The sequence below is a fragment of the Carcharodon carcharias genome, chromosome 2 (assembly GCF_017639515.1).
Source record: "Carcharodon carcharias isolate sCarCar2 chromosome 2, sCarCar2.pri, whole genome shotgun sequence".
In the NCBI taxonomy this organism is placed as follows: domain Eukaryota; kingdom Metazoa; phylum Chordata; class Chondrichthyes; order Lamniformes; family Lamnidae; genus Carcharodon; species Carcharodon carcharias.
Window position 1 is genome coordinate 16,337,928 of NC_054468.1, and position 19,093 is coordinate 16,357,020.

Genomic DNA, 19,093 nt, shown 5'->3' on the forward strand with positions numbered 1-19,093 from the left:
TTCTGTAAATAAACACACCGGCATTGAAAAAATCTCTGTACAGAGTCACATGAGCAGGGACGTGTTTTATTACATTTTTAAAATCTTTTATTTGTAATTTTTTAAACTCATCATCATCCCTCGGAGGCAGCTTTGTGCCTCAGGGAGATTTTCGAGCGCTCGCTCGCGCGCATGCACGATGTTCCCCACTCGCCCTCTTCCCCCGCCCACACAGGCAGCGCTGAGCACTGCCGCTCGCATTTCACGCGTGGGCGGGCCTTAATTGGCCGTCCAGCGTGAAATCGCAAGTCTGGCCCCGATTGCGGGCGGCTTTCCAACTGCTCCCGCCAAGGGCAAAATTCTACCCTGAGAAACTAATCCAAACCCCACCATTGACTCACCTTCACAATAAATCACAATAATATTATGAAGATTGTTACATTTGCACGACACTGATCAAACGGGCTGCTTTGTCCTGGATGGCGTCGCGCTGCTTGAACGTGTTGGAGCTGAGACGGTTAAGGGAATATTTTACAGAAACGTTCGAACCAATGAAGAAGTGAATGAGGGGAGACTGTTCCCAGTGGCTGAAGGGTTGGTAACCAGCGGATACAGGTTTAAAGCAATTGGCAACAAACCAGAGGGGAGACGAGAAGAATTTTTTTCTTTTTACGCAGCGAGTTTCGATGGTCTGGAATGCGCTGAATGAAAGGACGCTGGAAGCAGATTCAGTGGTAACTTTCAAAAGGGAATTGGATAAATTCTTTAACGCAAAAAAAAAATCGCAGGTCTGTGAGGGAAGAGCGGGGCTCTTTCAAAGAGGCCTTCCGTGCCATGACATTTTATCTTTCCAAAGGAAGTGAAAAAAAAATGCACCATTAATTTAGTGCTCCCCATGACTTTTCTACAGGGTTTTGTCCGCAGCAGCTAGCTGGAGATTAATCTATAAATCCCGGAGATCCGGCGGCAAATGCTGGGGGATTGGTAAACCCTTAACGTCTCCACATAATTAGCTGTATTGGGCAAGAAGGCTTTTCTCTTCAAAGAAATACGACAACAATAAGGAGAAACACAGAGGCCATTTGCTTCTTTTTTTTTGTCAATTTCATCTTTATTTATTTTTTTTTTAAATTCCATACAGCAAGAATCAAAGATATAGCGGTAATAATAAAATAAGCCGGAAAAAAAAAAACAATTGGCAGCCAAGGACAGAGTACATTATCTCGCCAACTACGAGCAGGAAAACAAAAATAAAAATCTGTGATTACACAATAGTAAAACCAAGCTTCTGTCCTTTTAGCAGTTGTAGCTACGGCCTCACAAACTGGGCGCAACCTGACCAAATTTGAGCGGTTGCTTCATCAGAACTGAGGAAATTAAATTTCGGGTGGGTGGGATGGAGTGGTGAGGGGGGTGAGGTGGGGGGGTGGGTGGGGGTGGGGGGGGGGGGGGGTGCGGGGGGTGGGGGTTGGATGTGTTAGAGGGGTGGAGGGTTTCAAACATGCATTCTTTCTCTGCATTCCCCGCCCTCCCCAACCCCAATGGTCCCTCCTCCTCTAACCCTATCGAGGATTTCTTCTCCCTTTCTTTTCGAAAGAGAAAAAAATTCTCCACCAAAAACCAATTTATTTTAAAAGCTGGTGTGGGGGTTTGGGAGGGGTGGGGGGAGGTTTGTGGGGGGAAAAAAATGTAACCGGTCGTTTTCGAGTCAAAATGGTATCTTTCTGTTTCTCTTTAAGTCAACAAAAATAGTTGATTTGAATCATTTTAAAAGGTGTACACTCAACTGCAAAAAGGAACAGGAATTGCGAGAGCAGTAAATCATGTGGGCACCTGCTGTTTGATTGATCTGTCTGTGATTAAACTGACATTTTTGTTTCTTAATTGAAAGTGTGGAGCCAGTTTAATATATATTTATATATTTATATACGTATGTATGTGTTTTTACTTCCCATGAGAAATACACCATCAAATTCAGTTTACAGAACCTGTTCTCTAAAATACAATTTTTCTTTTCGTTTCCCTTATTTTACAAAAGCCTCTAAACATGCAGTACATTTTTTTTTAATGAGTTTTAATATTTTTTTGTTGGTGTATAGTGATGTGAAAATAATTTTGTTTTCCGATGGTATGAGCCTTGGTAATTGATGTGCCTGCCCTGGTTAAATGACCTGCAGTCGGGATTTGAACCTGTTCACCGTTGTCAGTCATGAGCAGAGGAGGAAAGGTGGGGGGGGGGGGTGGGGGGGGGGGGGGCGGGGTGGGGAGGTGCAATTTTAAACCTATCTGGCCAGGCGAGAATCTGGCGGGATTGGGTGGGAGTGCTGTATTAAATGCTTCCCCCCCTCCAGCCTCTCCACTGGTCCCACCCAATACTTCTCTCTTCCGACCACCCCAATGGAGAGCCAGAATCGGGCAGGGGGAGTGGGTGGGTGGGGAGGCGTAAACATCACACAATCGCAACGCCAATCCCATCTGTTCCCCGGCGGGCGGAATTGGGTTTAAAATGGGGGCACCCACGCCCTTCCCTGGAGATCTCAGAAAGATGTCTATCATTCCAGCCAAAAAAAATCCTGGCAAACTACAAGCTGTTCACATTAAAGCAAAGCAATATTTTTGCCTTTTTTTGGGGGGGCGGGTGGGGGGTTGGGGGTTGGGGGTTGGGGGAGGGGGTGGGGAAAGGTTTGGGGGAGTGGGTAATGAGGTGCTTACTCTGTGCCCATTATCAGTTTTTTTTATTTTTGCAAGCTTTTTTTTAAATTTTTATTGTTTTTGTTCAGCCTGTCGTTTTAATTACCTTAACAAAATTCCTTGTTATTATAGACATTTTTTTTTATTCAAAATAAGATCTTACTATTTTACAGGTTTCCCTCTCTTGACTATGTACAGAAGTGCAAAAAGTCAACTTTCTTCCCGTAGGCCCGATCACTTTTTTTTTCTCTAAAACTGCAGCATAATCAACCCTCAAGTGTTTGCACACACAACTCAGATTAATTCTCTTTTCTTATAAGTAAGCTTTGATTAATATTTGAATTCATGACATAAAAAAATCCTTTGATCTATTGATTATGCAGCTTCTATTTAAAGAAGGTCTGGATATTCAGAAGAGGGAGATCAAAGTATACTCAGAAAACAATATCTTACTATTTTCAAATGGTTACAGTAGAAAATAATTTTCAGTTCTAATATCTAGGAACTAGAGATTTCCGTAATGACTAATTACAAACAAAGTAAATCATTAAAATATTACACATTTGTCTGCCAGGATTGTTGCCATAGCAACAACTTAACTTCATACTTCACAATGAAACATATCATTGTAAGATTTCCATATAAAAGGTCTTTGTTCTCTGAATGCAAACAGGACTGAAGTAACGATGACTGATGCTCGTAATCATAAGTCAGTACAATATAAATCATCCTTTAAGTTGTTATACTAATATGAATAATTAAATGACACTACAGTTAAATCAAAGTTATGAGTACGTTATGAAGGATGAAGGGGGAGAAAAAAAAAATCTTTTTTGTCATAAACTTTTGGAAATTTTTTTTATCAGTGAATTCTGATAAACAGAAGAAATCTACCAACTAAAATATGAAAACAATATCTTATGTTTAAACGGAATAAAAAATAAAGACAAATCTAATCTTAATATATGTAAGAAACTACAAATTTAAACAAAGGAGGAAAAAAATAAGCAAAGTCCTAGCATGTTAAGTAACTTGAATAACAATTGAATTCTATCAGCTATGTGTTCTTAACAGGTTTGAAGTAACATTTAAAATGGGTTTCAACCCGTAATATATAATCTAAGGCTTTAATAGATGTACAGTACAATCAATAAAATCAACTCAACAACCCCTTTTAAAACTATTAAGCGCACCTTTCAAGTTCTATCTAAAAACAAAACCCTTGCAGTGAGCTAGGAAGTATGGAAAGTTCTAGAATCGAACCTGCGCTTCTTCCATTCTTATGAGGATACTTCTAGTAACCTGGCCCCACTACAGCAGTTGATCCACCTTTTGCTGAACTACCTCTTTAACAAGCTGCAGAAAAGAAAGAGAAAAGATTCCTATTGGGGGGGGGAAGGGAAAAAAATAAAGGAATTCCTTTGGATAAACCCATTAAAAGTACACAACTAATGTTCTTTTTTTTTGTTTTTGTTTTTTGTGTTTTTTTTCTTGAAGGCTTTCTAAGGCTAAATGCAATAATTTGAAAAAAATCACATATAAAATTCACCCGGATACATATCCCACCCCGGTGCTACTTTTAACAAACATCTTAAATTTCATTAATATTTTGGTTTTAACATGCATCTTAATGACAGTGCTTTGTTCGGTATCTAGCTTAGAGTCACTTTTCTTTAGTTTGCCTTTATAATGTACGCACGTGACTGCAGTGAGACATTCAGCACAAAGCCAGTTTCCATCTCCATAAAGTCTTTTTTTTTTATAGTCTTAATTGACTTTTGGTTCTGTTTTCTTGGACAGAGGGTAAAATAAAGATATTGGGGCAAATTAAAACTGCACAAACGTGGCTCGCCTATTCGAATCTCTGAAGCATGGCACCTTGCTTGGCAATTAGCGGAAATAGGTTTCTTTCCCTTAAGAGTTGACTTGCTGCCAATCTGTGTGGCCAACTTGCATCAAGGAAAATCCTTCTTGGCCATGTGTGGTTATGACATTCATTTTATTTAATTTTCATTTACGTTGGTAGATATTAATTATATGGTAGATATTAATAATGTGTGTCAGTGAAATAGTAGTAGGCTGCAAGACTTCCCTTTATAAAAAAAAATTATATTTTTATTTATTGTGTGCTACACACTATTCATTCTGGAGTGAAGATGCCATTTCGGAGAGTGCTTTGGCATGTATGATAAAGTTACAAAGTTTGTGGCACTGTCCAATTTTACTATCTTTAACAAGTTTTGAATTATGTTGCATCAGACAATTGCTTTAACACTGCAGAAGTAATACTTTAGGGTTAGATGTACAGTCTTGTATGGCACTTAACGTGTACCCCCCCCCACCCCCCCACACACATTTATGACACAGTATTTAAAGCCATAATGCGCTTTAAAAAAAAAATGTTAACTTTGCCCAGCACATTCATCTCTGTCCATTGCCCTTTAAGTCTTTCTCACATTCCACTAGAATATAACCTTAACACAGAACACTGTGCATGCACAACTGACTCTGGATGAAAATGGTAAAATAGTACTTTTTTTAAATACAAGGTGCACCTCTTGTTTTTTTTCTTTTTTTTTCTCCATTTTTGTAAACTTGAAGGAAAACCATTTAAACCTAACATCAAAATGATTTGCATGGTTCATAGGCGTACCAGTACATACTGCATACTAAAGTGTACAAGTTTACCTTTCCAGTGAGAGGAGGGGTCGAGAGAGAAAGAGAGAGAAAGAGAGAGAGAGAGAAGACGCGTGAAAGAAACGGGGGAGTCATTTATGCATATATCTCGGAACCTATGCATAACACAGTACTGAGTAAAGGCAGACGATGTTGCACTCTGGACCATAGGTCACTTTCCCTCAGCTTTACTCTCGGTGGAACATACAGGCTACGCAAATCTCAGTGTGCAGCGTTCTTTTCAATGCTTCCTTCCGGATAACCATACTTCCGTTTCATGAGCATGCAAAAGGTGGAAAGGCTTCCGGCTGAGGGAGGTGAGGGAGGGGTTGGGTATAAGATGGTGGTATTTACAGAATGGCTGTTGACCCTTGCCCTGTAATGGTGTTCCGGCACACTGTCATCTCTTCACGCTGATCTAGACAGGGAAGAGAAAAAAAAGAAGGCGGCGGTTTAGTTCCCGGCTGGAAGTAAAATGCCACGGAGGCTGGAAGCAGGAAATAAAAACGGAAAATGCTGGGGGGGGTGGAAAAAGTACACAACTAATGTTCTTTTTTTTTGTTTTTGTTTTTTGTGTTTTTTTTCTTGGAGGCTTTCTAAGGCTAAATGCAATAATTTGAAAAAAAATCACATATAAAAACTCAGCAGGTCTGGCAGCATGCGTGGAGAGAGAAGCACCGGGCAGGAAGTTTGAGGTCAACGGGCTGGAGTTGCCGGCGGGCCCGGGAGCATCCTGGGAACGGCCCCCCACCCCCCAACCCCCAACCCGCGATCGGCCCCTGAATGCGATTTGGCACCGGCAATTAGCGAGCAGCCAGTGTGAAAGGCCCTCTGAGAAACGCAGCGCGGCTGGGGTGGGGTGTTGGGGGGGTTGGGGGGGTGGGGGGGTGGGAGGAGGGCGAGCGCGTAAGTCTGCGCGTGCGTGATGCGCTGGGTTGGGGTTGGGGTTGGGGTTGGTGGTGGGGGTGGGTGGGAGGAGGGTGAGAGCGTAAGTCTGCGCGTGCGTGATGCGCTGGGTTGGGGTTGGGGTTGGGGTTGGTGGTGGGGGTGGGTGGGAGGAGGGTGAGCGCGTAAGTCTGCACGTGCGTGATGCGCTGGGTTGGGGGTTGGGGGGGTTGGGGTTGGGGTTGGGGTTGGGGTTGGGGGTTGGGGTTGGGGTTGGGGTGGTGGTGGGGGTGGGTGGGAGGAGGGTGAGCGCGTAAGTCTGCGCGTGCGTGATGCGCTGGGTTGGGGGTTGGGGTTGGGGTTGGTGGTGGGGGTGGGTGGGAGGAGGGCGAGCGCGTAAGTCTGCACGTGCGTGATGCGCTGGGTTGGGGGTTGGGGTTGGGGTTGGGGTTGGTGGTGGGGGTGGGTGGGAGGAGGGCGAGCGCGTAAGTCTGCACGTGCGTGATGCGCTGGGTTGGGGGTTGGGGGGGTTGGGGTTGGGGTTGGGGTTGGTGGTGGGGGTGGGTGGGAGGAGGGCGAGCGCGTAAGTCTGTGCGTGCGTGATGCGCTGGGTTGGGGGTTGGGGGGGTTGGGGTTGGGGTTGGGGTGGGGGTGGGTGGGAGGAGGGCGAGCGCGTAAGTCTGCGTGTGCGTGATGCGCTGGGTTGGGGGTTGGGGTTGGGGTTGGGGTTGGTGGTGGGGGTGGGTGGGAGGAGGGCGAGCGCGTAAGTCTGTGCGTGCGTGATGCGCTGGGTTGGGGGTTGGGGGGGTTGGGGTTGGGGTTGGGGTGGGGGTGGGTGGGAGGAGGGCGAGCGCGTAAGTCTGCGTGTGCGTGATGCGCTGGGTTGGGGGTTGGGGGGGTTGGGGTTGGGGTTGGGGTTGGGGGTGGGGGTTGGGGTTGGGGGTGGGGGTGGGGGTGGGTGGGTGGGAGGAGGGCGAGCGCGTAAGTCTGTGCGTGCGTGATGCGCTAGGTTGGGGGGTTGGTTGGGGGGCCGGTGGGGGGCGGGGGTGGTGGGAATCGCACAATGAAAGCTCCCTGAAGGGGGGGAGCTGCCTCGGGGAGCTGAACTATTTCAAACTCAAAAAATAAAGACTTTTAAAACCCGAAAAAAAAAAATTGTCCCGACAAAGGGCTCACCCACGCTGACTTAAACAGAATAAAAACGACGTCAATTTATTTCTTCTTTAAATTGACGTTGGAAACCTCACCGCCCCTCCCCCCACCGCCCCCCCACCACCACCCGTGGATGAGGTTTCCTAAAAAAAAATCCAAAGACCGCCTGGGCCGATTCACCCGGCCGCCAACCGCGAGCCTGGATGGGGGCAGCGAGAAACAGCTTTCGATTCATCGATTAAAGGCCTCAATAGGCCTCTTAGCTGTCGGCAGGTGCGCTGGCGACTCTTCTCGCGTGCGCGCCGCCAGCCGGCCGAACTATCGCAGGAGAGGGCGGGGGACATCCGGGACGCTCGCCCGACGTCACCGCGCGCTATTTTACGCCTGATCAGGTCGGTCGCGCGCGCCTGCCGACAGGACTTAAATTCCTGCCCGTTGTCAATGTTTTTTGAGTCCGTATGAGCTCTGAAGAAGAGTCGGGCGGACTCGAAACGCTAACTTTGCTTCTGTCTCCCGCAGATGCTGCCCAGACCTGCTGAGTTTCTCCAGCACTTCCCGTTTTTAGTTCCCTGACTGGCTTCGACTGGGATAGGATTCCCTGGTCTCTTTGGCTGATGGGCTCACTGCAGGCCAGTGCTCCTCTTCACTCATTTCCCCTTGTCTTTGTAGCACTGCCCAGGTACAAGACTGGGAAATCCTACCTAAATATCCTTATTGACAACCAGGCCCTGAGAGCAAGGGAAACATGCCTTTATATAGCACCATATTAGGGAGAGACAGCATCTATTTAAATGAAATTTAAATCAACTTAAAGGCATTTGGGAGAGAACATTATTTTTCACCTGAAACGATGAATAATCATGGAGATGGGAGAGGTTTAGGATTCAGGCAAATTGGATTGTTGCAGGCCTCAAGTTAATTGGCTTTCATTCATGCTTGGTGTCCTTGCCAATATTTATCCCTGAACCAATGCCACTAACACAGATTATCTGCTCATTGATCTCACTGTTGTGTGTGGGAGCTTGCTGTGCACAAATCGGCTGCATTTCCTACATTACAGCAGCAACTACGCTTGAAAAATGAGATGCTTCATTGGTTGTCAAGTGCTTTGAGGTTGAGAAAGTTGCTTAATAAATCAATGCGAGTTTTTCCTACTTCCTCAGTTGTTACTTGGATGCTACTCATGGCTGGATACTACCATGGCAAGGGTGAGGTTTTGGGGGGAGAGGGCAGGAGGGGTTGAAACATGGTCTGCACTACCTAGGGCTGGGTTTAACACGTTGAAGGCGGGGTCACGTTAAATCCGGCAGGCGGCATGCCCACCACCTACCTGCCTGCCCTTGCGCCCACCGCAATTATACCAGGGGCAGGGCTGGCGTCAGGCAGTCTGCTCACCAATGGGCCACTTGAGTTCCTTAAGTGGGCAATTAACAGAGAGCAGTGCAGGGCCCCAGGATTCAATGACCTTCTCTTGAAGGTGTGAAGACGTGCTACACATACAAATTCCTTCTCTATTTCACTTACTCAGCAGAGACCATTAGGATCAATGATGGGGAAGATTAAAACTTAACGCAAGCCTCTGTGACATCTGCACGTGGGCCTTTTCCATCATCAGTCACTGGGTAAAGAGCAGTAGTAGGAACTCTGAATCACCCCTACATTGGCTCCCAATCCTGCAACAGCTCAATTTTGGGATTTCCATTCTTACTTTCAAATCCGTCCCTGGCCTCGACCCTCCTGATCTTTGTGACCTTCTCCAGCCCTACAACCCTCAGAGGTCTCTGCGCTCGTCCAAGTCTGGCCTGTTACATATCCTGGATTTTAATCCACATTGATGTTCAAGTCTTCGGCTGCCAAGGTCCTAAACTCTGGAATTCCCTCCCTACACGTCTCCTCCTTTAAGGCACTCCTTAAAATTTATCTCTTTGACTGAGCTTTTGGTCGCCTGCCCTAATATCTCGCTCCTTATGTGGCTTGATGTTAAATATTTGATAACCCTCCTGCGTTGGGACATTTTACTATATTAAAGTTGCAGTATTGTCGTTGATTTAACTTGTGTAGCTGAGGGGTACTACAGCTAATTGTAACATCTTAATCAGCGTTTCAATTAACATATGGGGGAGGCGGTGGTGTAGTGACATTGTCACTGGACTAGTATTCCAGAAGACCAAGGATAAATCTCTGGGGACCTGGGTTTAAATCCCACCATGACACATGGTGAAATTTGAATTCAATAAAAACCTGGAATTAAAAGCCTGATAATGACCAGAAATCATTGCCGATTGTTATAAAAACCCATCTGGTTCACTAATGTCCTATAGGGAAGCTTACCCGGTCTAGCCTACATGTGACTGCAGACCCACAGCAATGTGGCTGACTCTTAAATGCCCTCTGAACTGGGCAGTTAGGGATGGGCAGTAAATGCTGGCCTAACCAGCGAAGCCCACATCCCACGAACAAATAAAAAAAAAATCAGCTAAATTGAGAACTGAGATTGAACTTTATTAGTATGGCTCGGTATGTGGAACCCACAATGAAGCAATTTATACTGAGTTACTGTGCTCTGTCCAGTCAATCACTTCTACACAGGATATGGGCATAAGACTCACCAATTCACACCAATAATTGCAATACCAAAGATAATCAAAAGTAAATTCTGCATTTACTCTGAAAGGAGCTGTAGCTTTCCAGTTCCATTAGGTTCTATTATTTTGAATTAATAGCATGGAAAAAGTCCATTCGGCGCAACAAGCTTATGCTGTTTTTCATGCTTCTCAGGAATCTCTTTTTCATCTAACCCTACCTGCATTTCCTTCTATTCCTTTCTCCCTCATGTACTTATCTAGCTTCCCCTTCAAAGTACCTGTGCCATTAAACTCAACTTCTCCCTGTGGTAGCAGATCCCACGTTCTCACCACTTTCTTAGTGAAGAAGCTTGTTCTGAATTCCCACCGGATTTATTATTGACTATCTTATGCTCATGGCTCTCACGCTTTGAACCCCACATAAGTGGATTTGTAGGCATTAGTGAGGGTGCCGAAAAGATTCATGAAAATGGCTCCAGGGCTGAGTAACTTCAGTTACGTGGACAGATTGATGAAGTTGGGACTGTTTTCCTTGGAGAAGGGAAGGTTAAGAGGAGATTTGATGGAGCTATTCAAAATCATGAGGGGGCTGGACAGAGTAGATAGAGAGAAACTCTTCCCATTAGTCCATTAGTGGAAGGATTGAGAACAAGAGGGCACAGCTTTAAGGAAATTGGTAAAAGGTACAATGGTGACATGAGGAAAACCTTTAGGTTAGGAGCTGGAATGCACTACCTGAGATTGTGGCCAAGGCAGGTTCAATTGAGGGAATTGGATTATTATCTGAAAAGGAAGAATGTGCAGAGCTAGGTGGAGGAGATGGGGAGATAGGCACCAGGAGAACTACTCCTACGGAGAGCCAGCACAGGCATGATGGGCTGAATGGCCTCCTTTTGAGGAATGAAAATATCTTCTCCATGTCTAGTTATCAAAGCCTCTGGTAATTTTATAAGCCTCTATTAGGTTGTCAGTCAATGATTGTAAAGTGGAATGAAATAAGCATTAACTGAGAACTTCCAATAGATGACTAACAATGGTGTAGTTTAAAAACAGGATTGATATTCTGATCTCAGACAAAACTGGTTAGAAACTGATTGCACCACTTCGATTATTTGTGGCATGTTCTTTATATATTCAACGTTCAATTATTCACTTTTGAGGTGACTGATCATAGTCACAGATAGGAATGTTTTGGGATCTTTGACTCAGGGAAAGAAAAGGATGTGAATGAATGAGTATGATGCATATTGATGAGGATCATATTAAGCGGCATAAGCTGGCATGGGTGTTTCCATAGAGACCCACAGGGCTAACTTCTGTGGAAATCTCTGTGATCTGGCAAGGGGAGATGCCAGTTAATCATATATACCGGTTAACTGAGGTATGAGGTGAGTTCCACGTTTTCATCCAATGAGAAAGCTCCAGGGTGATCATGTGGGTATTGAGGTCTCACAAGAGGTGCAGGAGCGTGTGAATTGAGTGAGCAGCGCCAAGGGGAGATGGTGCTGCGGACCAGTGGGAGGCTGGGACCGGGGTGAGAACAGGCCAACAGGAATTATTACCTGTGAGTTTGACACCTCCAATTATAAAACAGACCCTACAGACCCCACCCCAGAATTCCGGTTACTACAGAATCCCGGTTGGTAGAGCGCTGGGTAACAGAAATCTTACTGTACCCAGGAATGGGACGAGGACATCCAATCCCTTGAGCTTGGTCTGACACTCAGTTGAATCATGGCTGATCTGTGTCTTAACTCCATGTGCTCGCCCTGGTTGCGTTGTTCTCACTGCCCTTTCCTGACACAAATCCATCGCTCATAATCAGGAAATTTTCAATTGACTTCTTGCCTCAGCAGCTTTTTGGGGATTGAGTTTCAGGTTTCCACTATCTATTGTATGAAGACGTGCTTCCTGACATTACTCCTGAATGACTAGCTTGAATTTTAAGGATATTCCCTTTTGGTCACCTAATCAAAGGAAATAGTTAGGCTAGATATATTCTTTTAATCATCTGAAACACCTCTATTAGATCACCCCTTAATCTTCTATGCTTGAGGGAATAGAATTCTGGTCTATGCAACTTCCCCTAATAATTTAAATCTTTTAGTGCTAGTTAGATTACACATGGATCTCATGGCTCTGGGATAAAATGAGCCAGTGGGGAGTATGAGGCAAGTGCAAGGATTGAGGGGAATTTAACAATTGTAACAATGGATTGTAGCCATCCAGTCACCAATGGCAAACTGTGCAGAACAATGTTCTTTAGCTATTTTCTTTGCTCCTTCCAATTCTCTCCCTTTACCTCTGCTGAATGGATTCTGGGGAGGGGCTCACTAGATGGGATACCAGACTCAAGGCCACCCTTCTTGTGCATGTCTGGATGATTCGTGCTGACAGGCTATCTGATTGCAAAGGCACAGCAAAACCAAACCCGATCCCGTCCGGACATGACCTGTCAGCTCTGGTTCAGTGCGCAGGGCAACACTCTCGCCTTTGATTCACAGGATAGTGAGTTTAACTTCAATGCCAGGAGTTCCACAAAAATCAAGGTTGAAATTTAGGTGCAGTACCAAGCCATCTTCCCAGTGAGACACTGAACTACAGCCCAGTCTGCCCTCTCCGTTGGACTTAAAGGAACACACAGCACTATTTCGAAGAAAAACTCTGGAGTTATCACTTTTACAATCTTTATCAGTCAATCAATGTCACAAAAGTGGATTAACTGGTCATTATCACATTGCTGTCCGTGGGAGCTTGCTGTGCACAAATTGGCTGCCCTGTTCCCTACATTACAACAGTGACTACTCTTCGTTGGCTGTAAAGCCCTTTGGGAAGTCTAGTGGTCATGAAAGGCGTTATATAAATGTAAGAACATATTTTTTAAGGGGAAGCTAAATAAACACAAGAGGGAGAAAGGGCCAGAAGGATATGCTGATTGGGTGAGATGAGGAGGGAATAGAAGGAGGCTCGTGTGGAGCATGAATTCTGGTATAGACCAGTTGGGCTGAACAGCCTTTCTCTGCTCTGGGAAATCTGCGTACCTGTATGTGATGTCTAATATACTTTAAATTGGGTAGAGTGGAGCTCATCTACAATATCCTTCATGCTTCGAGGGATTACTCACTTTGTGGTAATGACAGAAAGAGCTTTTCAGGACATTGTAAAGCATTTGGGGGAAGCAAATTGTTTGAAAAGAACAGTCACTGTTGCTTCGAAGCCAAATGTAGCAGCCAATTAGCGCTCAAAGTCCTAAAAATAGCAATGAGTTCAACTGCTTTGCTGGTGTTTGTTGAAAGGCAAGATTTGACTGGAGCTACTGGAGGCAACTGCCTTACTCATCTTCAAAATAGTGCCACGGGGTCTCTGAAGGAAAGTCATAAACCAGGGTCACTGTGAGTCAAAATCTAATACCTCATCACTGGGCACTCAATCCTTCTCTACATGCTTCTTTAATGCTGCTCTTGTACTGATTGCTGGATAGCTTCCAATTGTGAATATTATACTGTAACATCTCAAGGCCAGAAATCCATTGTTCAGAAACACCAATTACCTGGAAACTTCATGAAGAGGCCCAAGAAACTCAAGGCATCGTTTTAGATTTTTAAAAATTCACTGAAGGGACGTGGGCTTCGCTGGCTGGGCCGGCATTTATCGCCCATCCCCAGTTGCCCTTGACAAGGTGGTGGTGAGCTGCCTTCTTGAACCTCTGCAGTCCATGTGGTGTAGGTACACCCACAGTGCTGTTAGGAAGGGAGTTCCAGGATTTTGACCCAGCAACAGTGATGGAACTGTGATATATTTGATATAAGTCAGGATGGTGAGTGACTTGGAGGGGAACTTCCAGGTGGTGGTGTTCCCATACATCTGTTGTCCTTGTCCTTCTAGATGGTAGCGGCCAAGGGTTTGGAAGGTGCTGTCTAAGGATCCCAGGTGAGTTCCTGCAGTGCATCTTGTAGATGGTACACACTGCTGCCACTATTTGTCTGTGGTGGAGGGAGTGAATGTTTGTGGATGGGGTGGCAATCAAGTGGGCTGATTTGTCTTGGATGGTACCAAACTTCTTGAGTGTTGTGGTAGCAGCACTCATTCAGGCAAGTATGTATTCAGGGTGTATTCCATCACACTTCTGATTTGTGCCTTGTAGATGATCAACGGGCTTTGGAGAGTGAAGAAGTGAGTTACTCACCGCAGGTCTCCTAGCCTCTGACTTGCTCTTGTAGCCACATTATTTATATGGCTAGTCCAGTTCAGGTTCTGGTCAATGGTAACCCCCAGAATGTTGATAGTGGGAGATTCAGTGATAGTAATGCCATTGAACATCAAGGGGCGATGTTAGATTCTCTCTTGTTGGAGATGGTCTTTGCCTTGCACTTGTGTAGTGCATATGTTACTTGCCAATTGTCAGCCCAAACCTGGATATTGTCCAGGTCTCGCTGCATTTGGACATGCACTGCTTCAGTATCTGAAGGGTCAACAATGATGCTGAACATTGTGCAATCATCAGTGAACATACTGGAACAGCTTGGCTAGGGGCGTAGCAAGTCCTGGAGCACAAGATGTCAGCAATGTTGCCAGAATACTGTCAGAGCCTTTGCAACTCATGGCATCATTTTAGATTATTTTGGTACAGTACTTTGGGAGTGGAAACATGGAAGATACAGTTCTGGGATAGGTCAAACAATTTTTATTACTGCTTTATAATGTCTTAACACAATTTTATGCTTCAGGTAAATATTTATATCCATGGTGCTTTCCAATTCACACAATTGTGGTTAGGCATTCTAACTTCATTCTATAATCCAGAAAATTCTGAAATCCAAAAATGACTTGATCACGAGTATTCTGGACTGGAGAGGTTACAGTGTATTAATTTTCCAAAGAGTGCCGGAGATATTTCACCATAAGAATTGAGTTTTAATAATGCTTCAATGCTTTGCTGAAAGGAAACTAAAACAAAAGGATACTCACTGTTCGACCCGGAGATATTCTACATCGGAGTAACGTACTTATGGCTAGTCAGATGATCTACAGATATTATGGGCATCTGTGCAAAAAGAAATGGTAACTCCAGTTAACATGAAGGGCTCATGAAGCATGTTCAATAAACCTGTTTAAATACTGTGCAATGACAAATAAGTGCAAGGCTAACACAGATTCAATTGTTACACTTTGAGTTTAGATTGGAAATAGGTCAAATCTACATCACCAGATTTATGACTGCACAACTTTAAATAGATGCTAACAGCTCACATTTTTTTTCATCATTATTCACAGATTTATGAACTGCATCACAAAGTCAACAATGTTCTACAATTAGTATTTTGTAAAAGAAACAGTAATAAACTTCTTATTTGACTGACCATGATACAATATGTATTTCATTGAATAGAACTGATAGTTTTATGTTTTCTTCATCTGGAGTTTTAGAAGTCATTTTACAAACATATTCTTAAAGTAATTCTACTAATGTTCCTTGCCACTTGTGGAATTAAGCTATACAGACCAAATAGGTTTGAGATTTACTTGTTTGATCTGCACTGAGATAGCTAATATCAGTATGCACAGCATTTATGGGCTATGGACTTCGCTGGCTGGGCCAGCATTTATTACCCATCCCTAGTTGCCCTTGAGAAGGTGGTGGTGAGCTGCCTTCTTGAACCGCTGCAGTCCATGTGGTGTAGGTACATCTACAGTGCTGTTCAGGAGGGAGTTTCAGGATTTTGACCCAGTGACAGTGAAGAAACAGCAATATAATTCTAAGTCAGGATGGTGAGTGACTTGGAGGGGAACTTCCAGGTGATGGTGTTCCCATCTATCTGCTGCCCTTGTCTTTCGAGGTGATAATGTTCATGGGTTTGGAAGGTGCTGCCTGAGGAGCCTTGGTGAGTTTTTGCAGTGCATCTTGTAGATGGTACACACTACTGCTACTGTGTGTCGGTGGTGGAGGGGGTGAATGTTTGTGGATGGGGTGCCAATCAAGCGGGCTGCTTTGTCCTGGATGGTGTCAAGCTTCTTGACAGCTGTGGGAGCTGCACTCATCCAGGCAAGTGGGGAGTATTCCATCACACTCCTGACTTGTGCCTTGTAGATGATGGACAGGCTTTGGGGAGACAGGAGGTGAGTTACGTGCCACAGGATTCCTAGCCTCTCTTCTGCTTTTGTAGCCACTCTACCTCTATGGTTAGTCCAGTTCAGTTTCTTGTCAATGGTAACCCCCAGGATGTTGATAGTGGGGGATTCAGCGATGGTAATGCCATCGAATATCAGGGGGCAATGGTTAGATTCACTCTTGTTGGAGATGGTGCCTTGCACTTCTGTGGCATGAATGTTACTTGCTACTTGTCAGCCCAAGATTGGATAGTGCCCAGGTCTTGCTGCATTTAGAGATGGACTGCCTCAGTATCTGAGGAGTTGTGAATGGTGCTAAACATAGTGCAATCATCAGCGAACATCCCTACTTCTGACCTTATGATGGAAGGAAGGTCATTGACGAAGCAGCTAAAGAAGGTTGGGCCTAGGAGAGTACCCTGAGGAACTCCTGCAGTGACGCCCTGAAATTGAGGTGATTGACGTCCAACAACTACAACCACCTTCCTTTGTGCTAGGTATGAATCCAACCAGCGGAGAGTTTTCCCCCTGATTTCCATTGACTCCAGTTTGGCTAGGTACCACTTTGGCTTGATGCCACACTTGGTCAAGTGCGGCCTTGATGTCAAGGGCAGTCACTCTCAACTCACCTCTGGAGTTCAGATCTTTTTTCCATGTTTGAACCAAGGCTGTAATGGGGTCAGAAGCTGAGAAGCTCTGGCGGAACCCAAACTGGGCATCAGTGAGCAGGTTATTGCTAAGTAAGTGCTACTTGATATTACTGTTGCTAACCCCTTCCATCACTTTACTGTTGATGGAGAGTAGGCTGATGGGGCAGTAATTGGCCGGGTTGGATTTGTCCTGCTTTTTGTATGCAGGACATACCTGGGCAATTTTCCACATAACCGATTAGATGCCAGTGTTGTAGCTGTACTGGAACAGCTTGGCTAGGGGTGCGGCAAGTTCTGGAGCACAAGTCTTCAGCACTATTGTCGGAATATTGTTAGGGCCCATAGCCTTTGCAGTATCCAGTGCTTTCAGCCACTGCTTGATATCCCATGGAGTGAATCGAATTGGCTGAAGACTGGCATCATTGATACTGGGGACCTCTGCAGGAGGCCGAGATGGATCATCCACTTGACACTTCTGGCTGAAGATTGTTGAAAATGCTTCAGCCTTATCTTCTACACTCATGTCTTGTCTCCTCCATCATTGAGGATGGGGATATTTGTGGAGCCTTCTCCTCAATTGAGTTGTTTAATTGTCCACCACCATTCATGACTGGATGTGGCAGGACTGCAGAGCTTAGATCTGATCCATTGGTTATGGAATCGCTTAGCTCTGTCTATCACTTGTTGCTTATGCTATTTGGCATGCAAGTAGTCCTGTGTTGTAACTTCACTGGGTTGACACCCCATTTTTAGGTATGCCTTGTGTTGCTCCTGACATGCCCTCCTGCACTTTCATTGAACCAGGGTTGATCCCCTGGTTTGATGGTAATGGTAGAGTGGGGGATACACCAGGCCATGAGCTTACAGATTGCGGTTGAGTACAATTCTGCTACTACAGATGGCCCACAGCACCTCATGGATAGACTTGGGTTGTTTTCATTGGAGCAGAGAAGACTGAGGGGTGACCTGATGAGGTGTACAAGATTATGAGGGGCATGGACAGGGTGGATGAGGAGCAGCTGTTCCCCTTAGTTGAAGGGCCAGTCACAAGGGGACATAAGTTCAAGGTGAGGGGCAGGAGGTTTAGGGGGGATGTGAGGAAAAACTGTTTTACCCAGAGGGTGGTGACGGTCTGGAATGCACTGCCTGGGAGGGTGGTGGAGGCGGGTTGCCTCACATCCTTTAAAAAATACTTGGATGAGCACTTGGCAGGTCATAACATTCAAGGCTATGGGCCTAGTGCTGGTAAATGGGATTAGGTAGGTAGGTCAGGTGTTTCTCACGTGTTGGTGCAGACTCGATGGGCCGAAGGGCCTCTTCTGCAATGTGATCTGTGATGGATGTCCAGTCTTAAGTTGCTGGATCAGTTCTAAATCTATCCCAATTAGCACAGCGGTAGTGCCACACAACACAATAGAGGGTAAAAACAAAAAAACTGCGGATGCTGGAAATCCAAAACAAAAACAGAATTACCTGGAAAAACTCAGCAGGTCTGGCAGCATCGGCGGAGAAGAAAAGAGTTGACGTTTCGAGTCCTCATGACCCTTCGACCCTTCTGTCGAAGGGTCATGAGGACTCGAAACGTCAACTCTTTTCTTCTCCGCCGATGCTGCCAGACCTGCTGAGTTTTTCCAGGTAATTCTGTTTTTACAATAGAGGGTACCCAGACAGGACTTTGTCTCCACAAGGGCCGTGCAATGGTCGCTCCTACTGATATTGCCATGGACAGATGCACCTGCGGCATCATTGATCCCAACACCCTGGACTAAGGAAAGGAGAAGGTTGTCTTGATTGCTATCCAGTTACTCATGCCAGATAATATGTGCAAAGTGGATGTGGGGTCAGGACAGGATTGGGACTTGGCTTGTCACCCTCACTCAAATAGGCAGCAGACATTCATGGACTAGAGCTAACTCAGGTAAAGTGTGACAAGCCAGTTAGCTGTGGAGGAAGCAAACATCGGCATGAGTTGGTGCATTTGGCAAAGGTTTGGGGTGAATAGTCATTTGCGTTATCAGACAGTGAATTGGTGAAGGGGAGCATCAACCCATGCCAATCCTGAGACTGTCAGCTAGACAGAGGGAGAGCGAGAGGGAGAGAGAGGGAGCTCTGTCGAAGCTTAAGCTTTTCCTGAATTCTTCCAGTCGTGCAACTGGGGAGAGTGAGGATGGAGTGAGGGTTGCTGCACACCCAGGTCAATCCAGTGCCACTCCACAATGGCGCACAGAGATCTTGCTAAGCTGGATAACCGTGGGTTACAAATATCGATCTCAACACTATGCACTAAGGTCGCAAAAGTGCTGCCGCTAAATCTTTTGGGACGCACATTGCTTGGGAATTGGTGACTTTATAACAGGCGAGGCAGGA

General features: G+C 45.3%; 1 protein-coding gene across 23 annotated transcripts in view; it reads right to left on the reverse strand.

Annotated features, from left to right (window-relative positions):
• Positions 1-2,798: 2,798 nt before the first annotated feature.
• mbnl1 (muscleblind-like splicing regulator 1) overlaps positions 2,799-19,093 on the reverse strand; it is a 350,001-nt gene continuing 333,706 nt past the window's right edge. For all 23 annotated transcript variants that reach the window (XM_041183051.1, XM_041183048.1, XM_041183057.1 and 20 more), the window contains 2 exons: positions 14,937-15,012; positions 2,799-5,764 (listed from right to left, as the gene is read on the reverse strand). In XM_041183051.1, the coding sequence (XP_041038985.1) occupies positions 14,956-15,012 (57 nt within the window). In that variant the 3' untranslated portion in view covers positions 2,799-5,764; positions 14,937-14,955. The remainder of the gene's footprint in view (positions 5,765-14,936; positions 15,013-19,093) is intronic.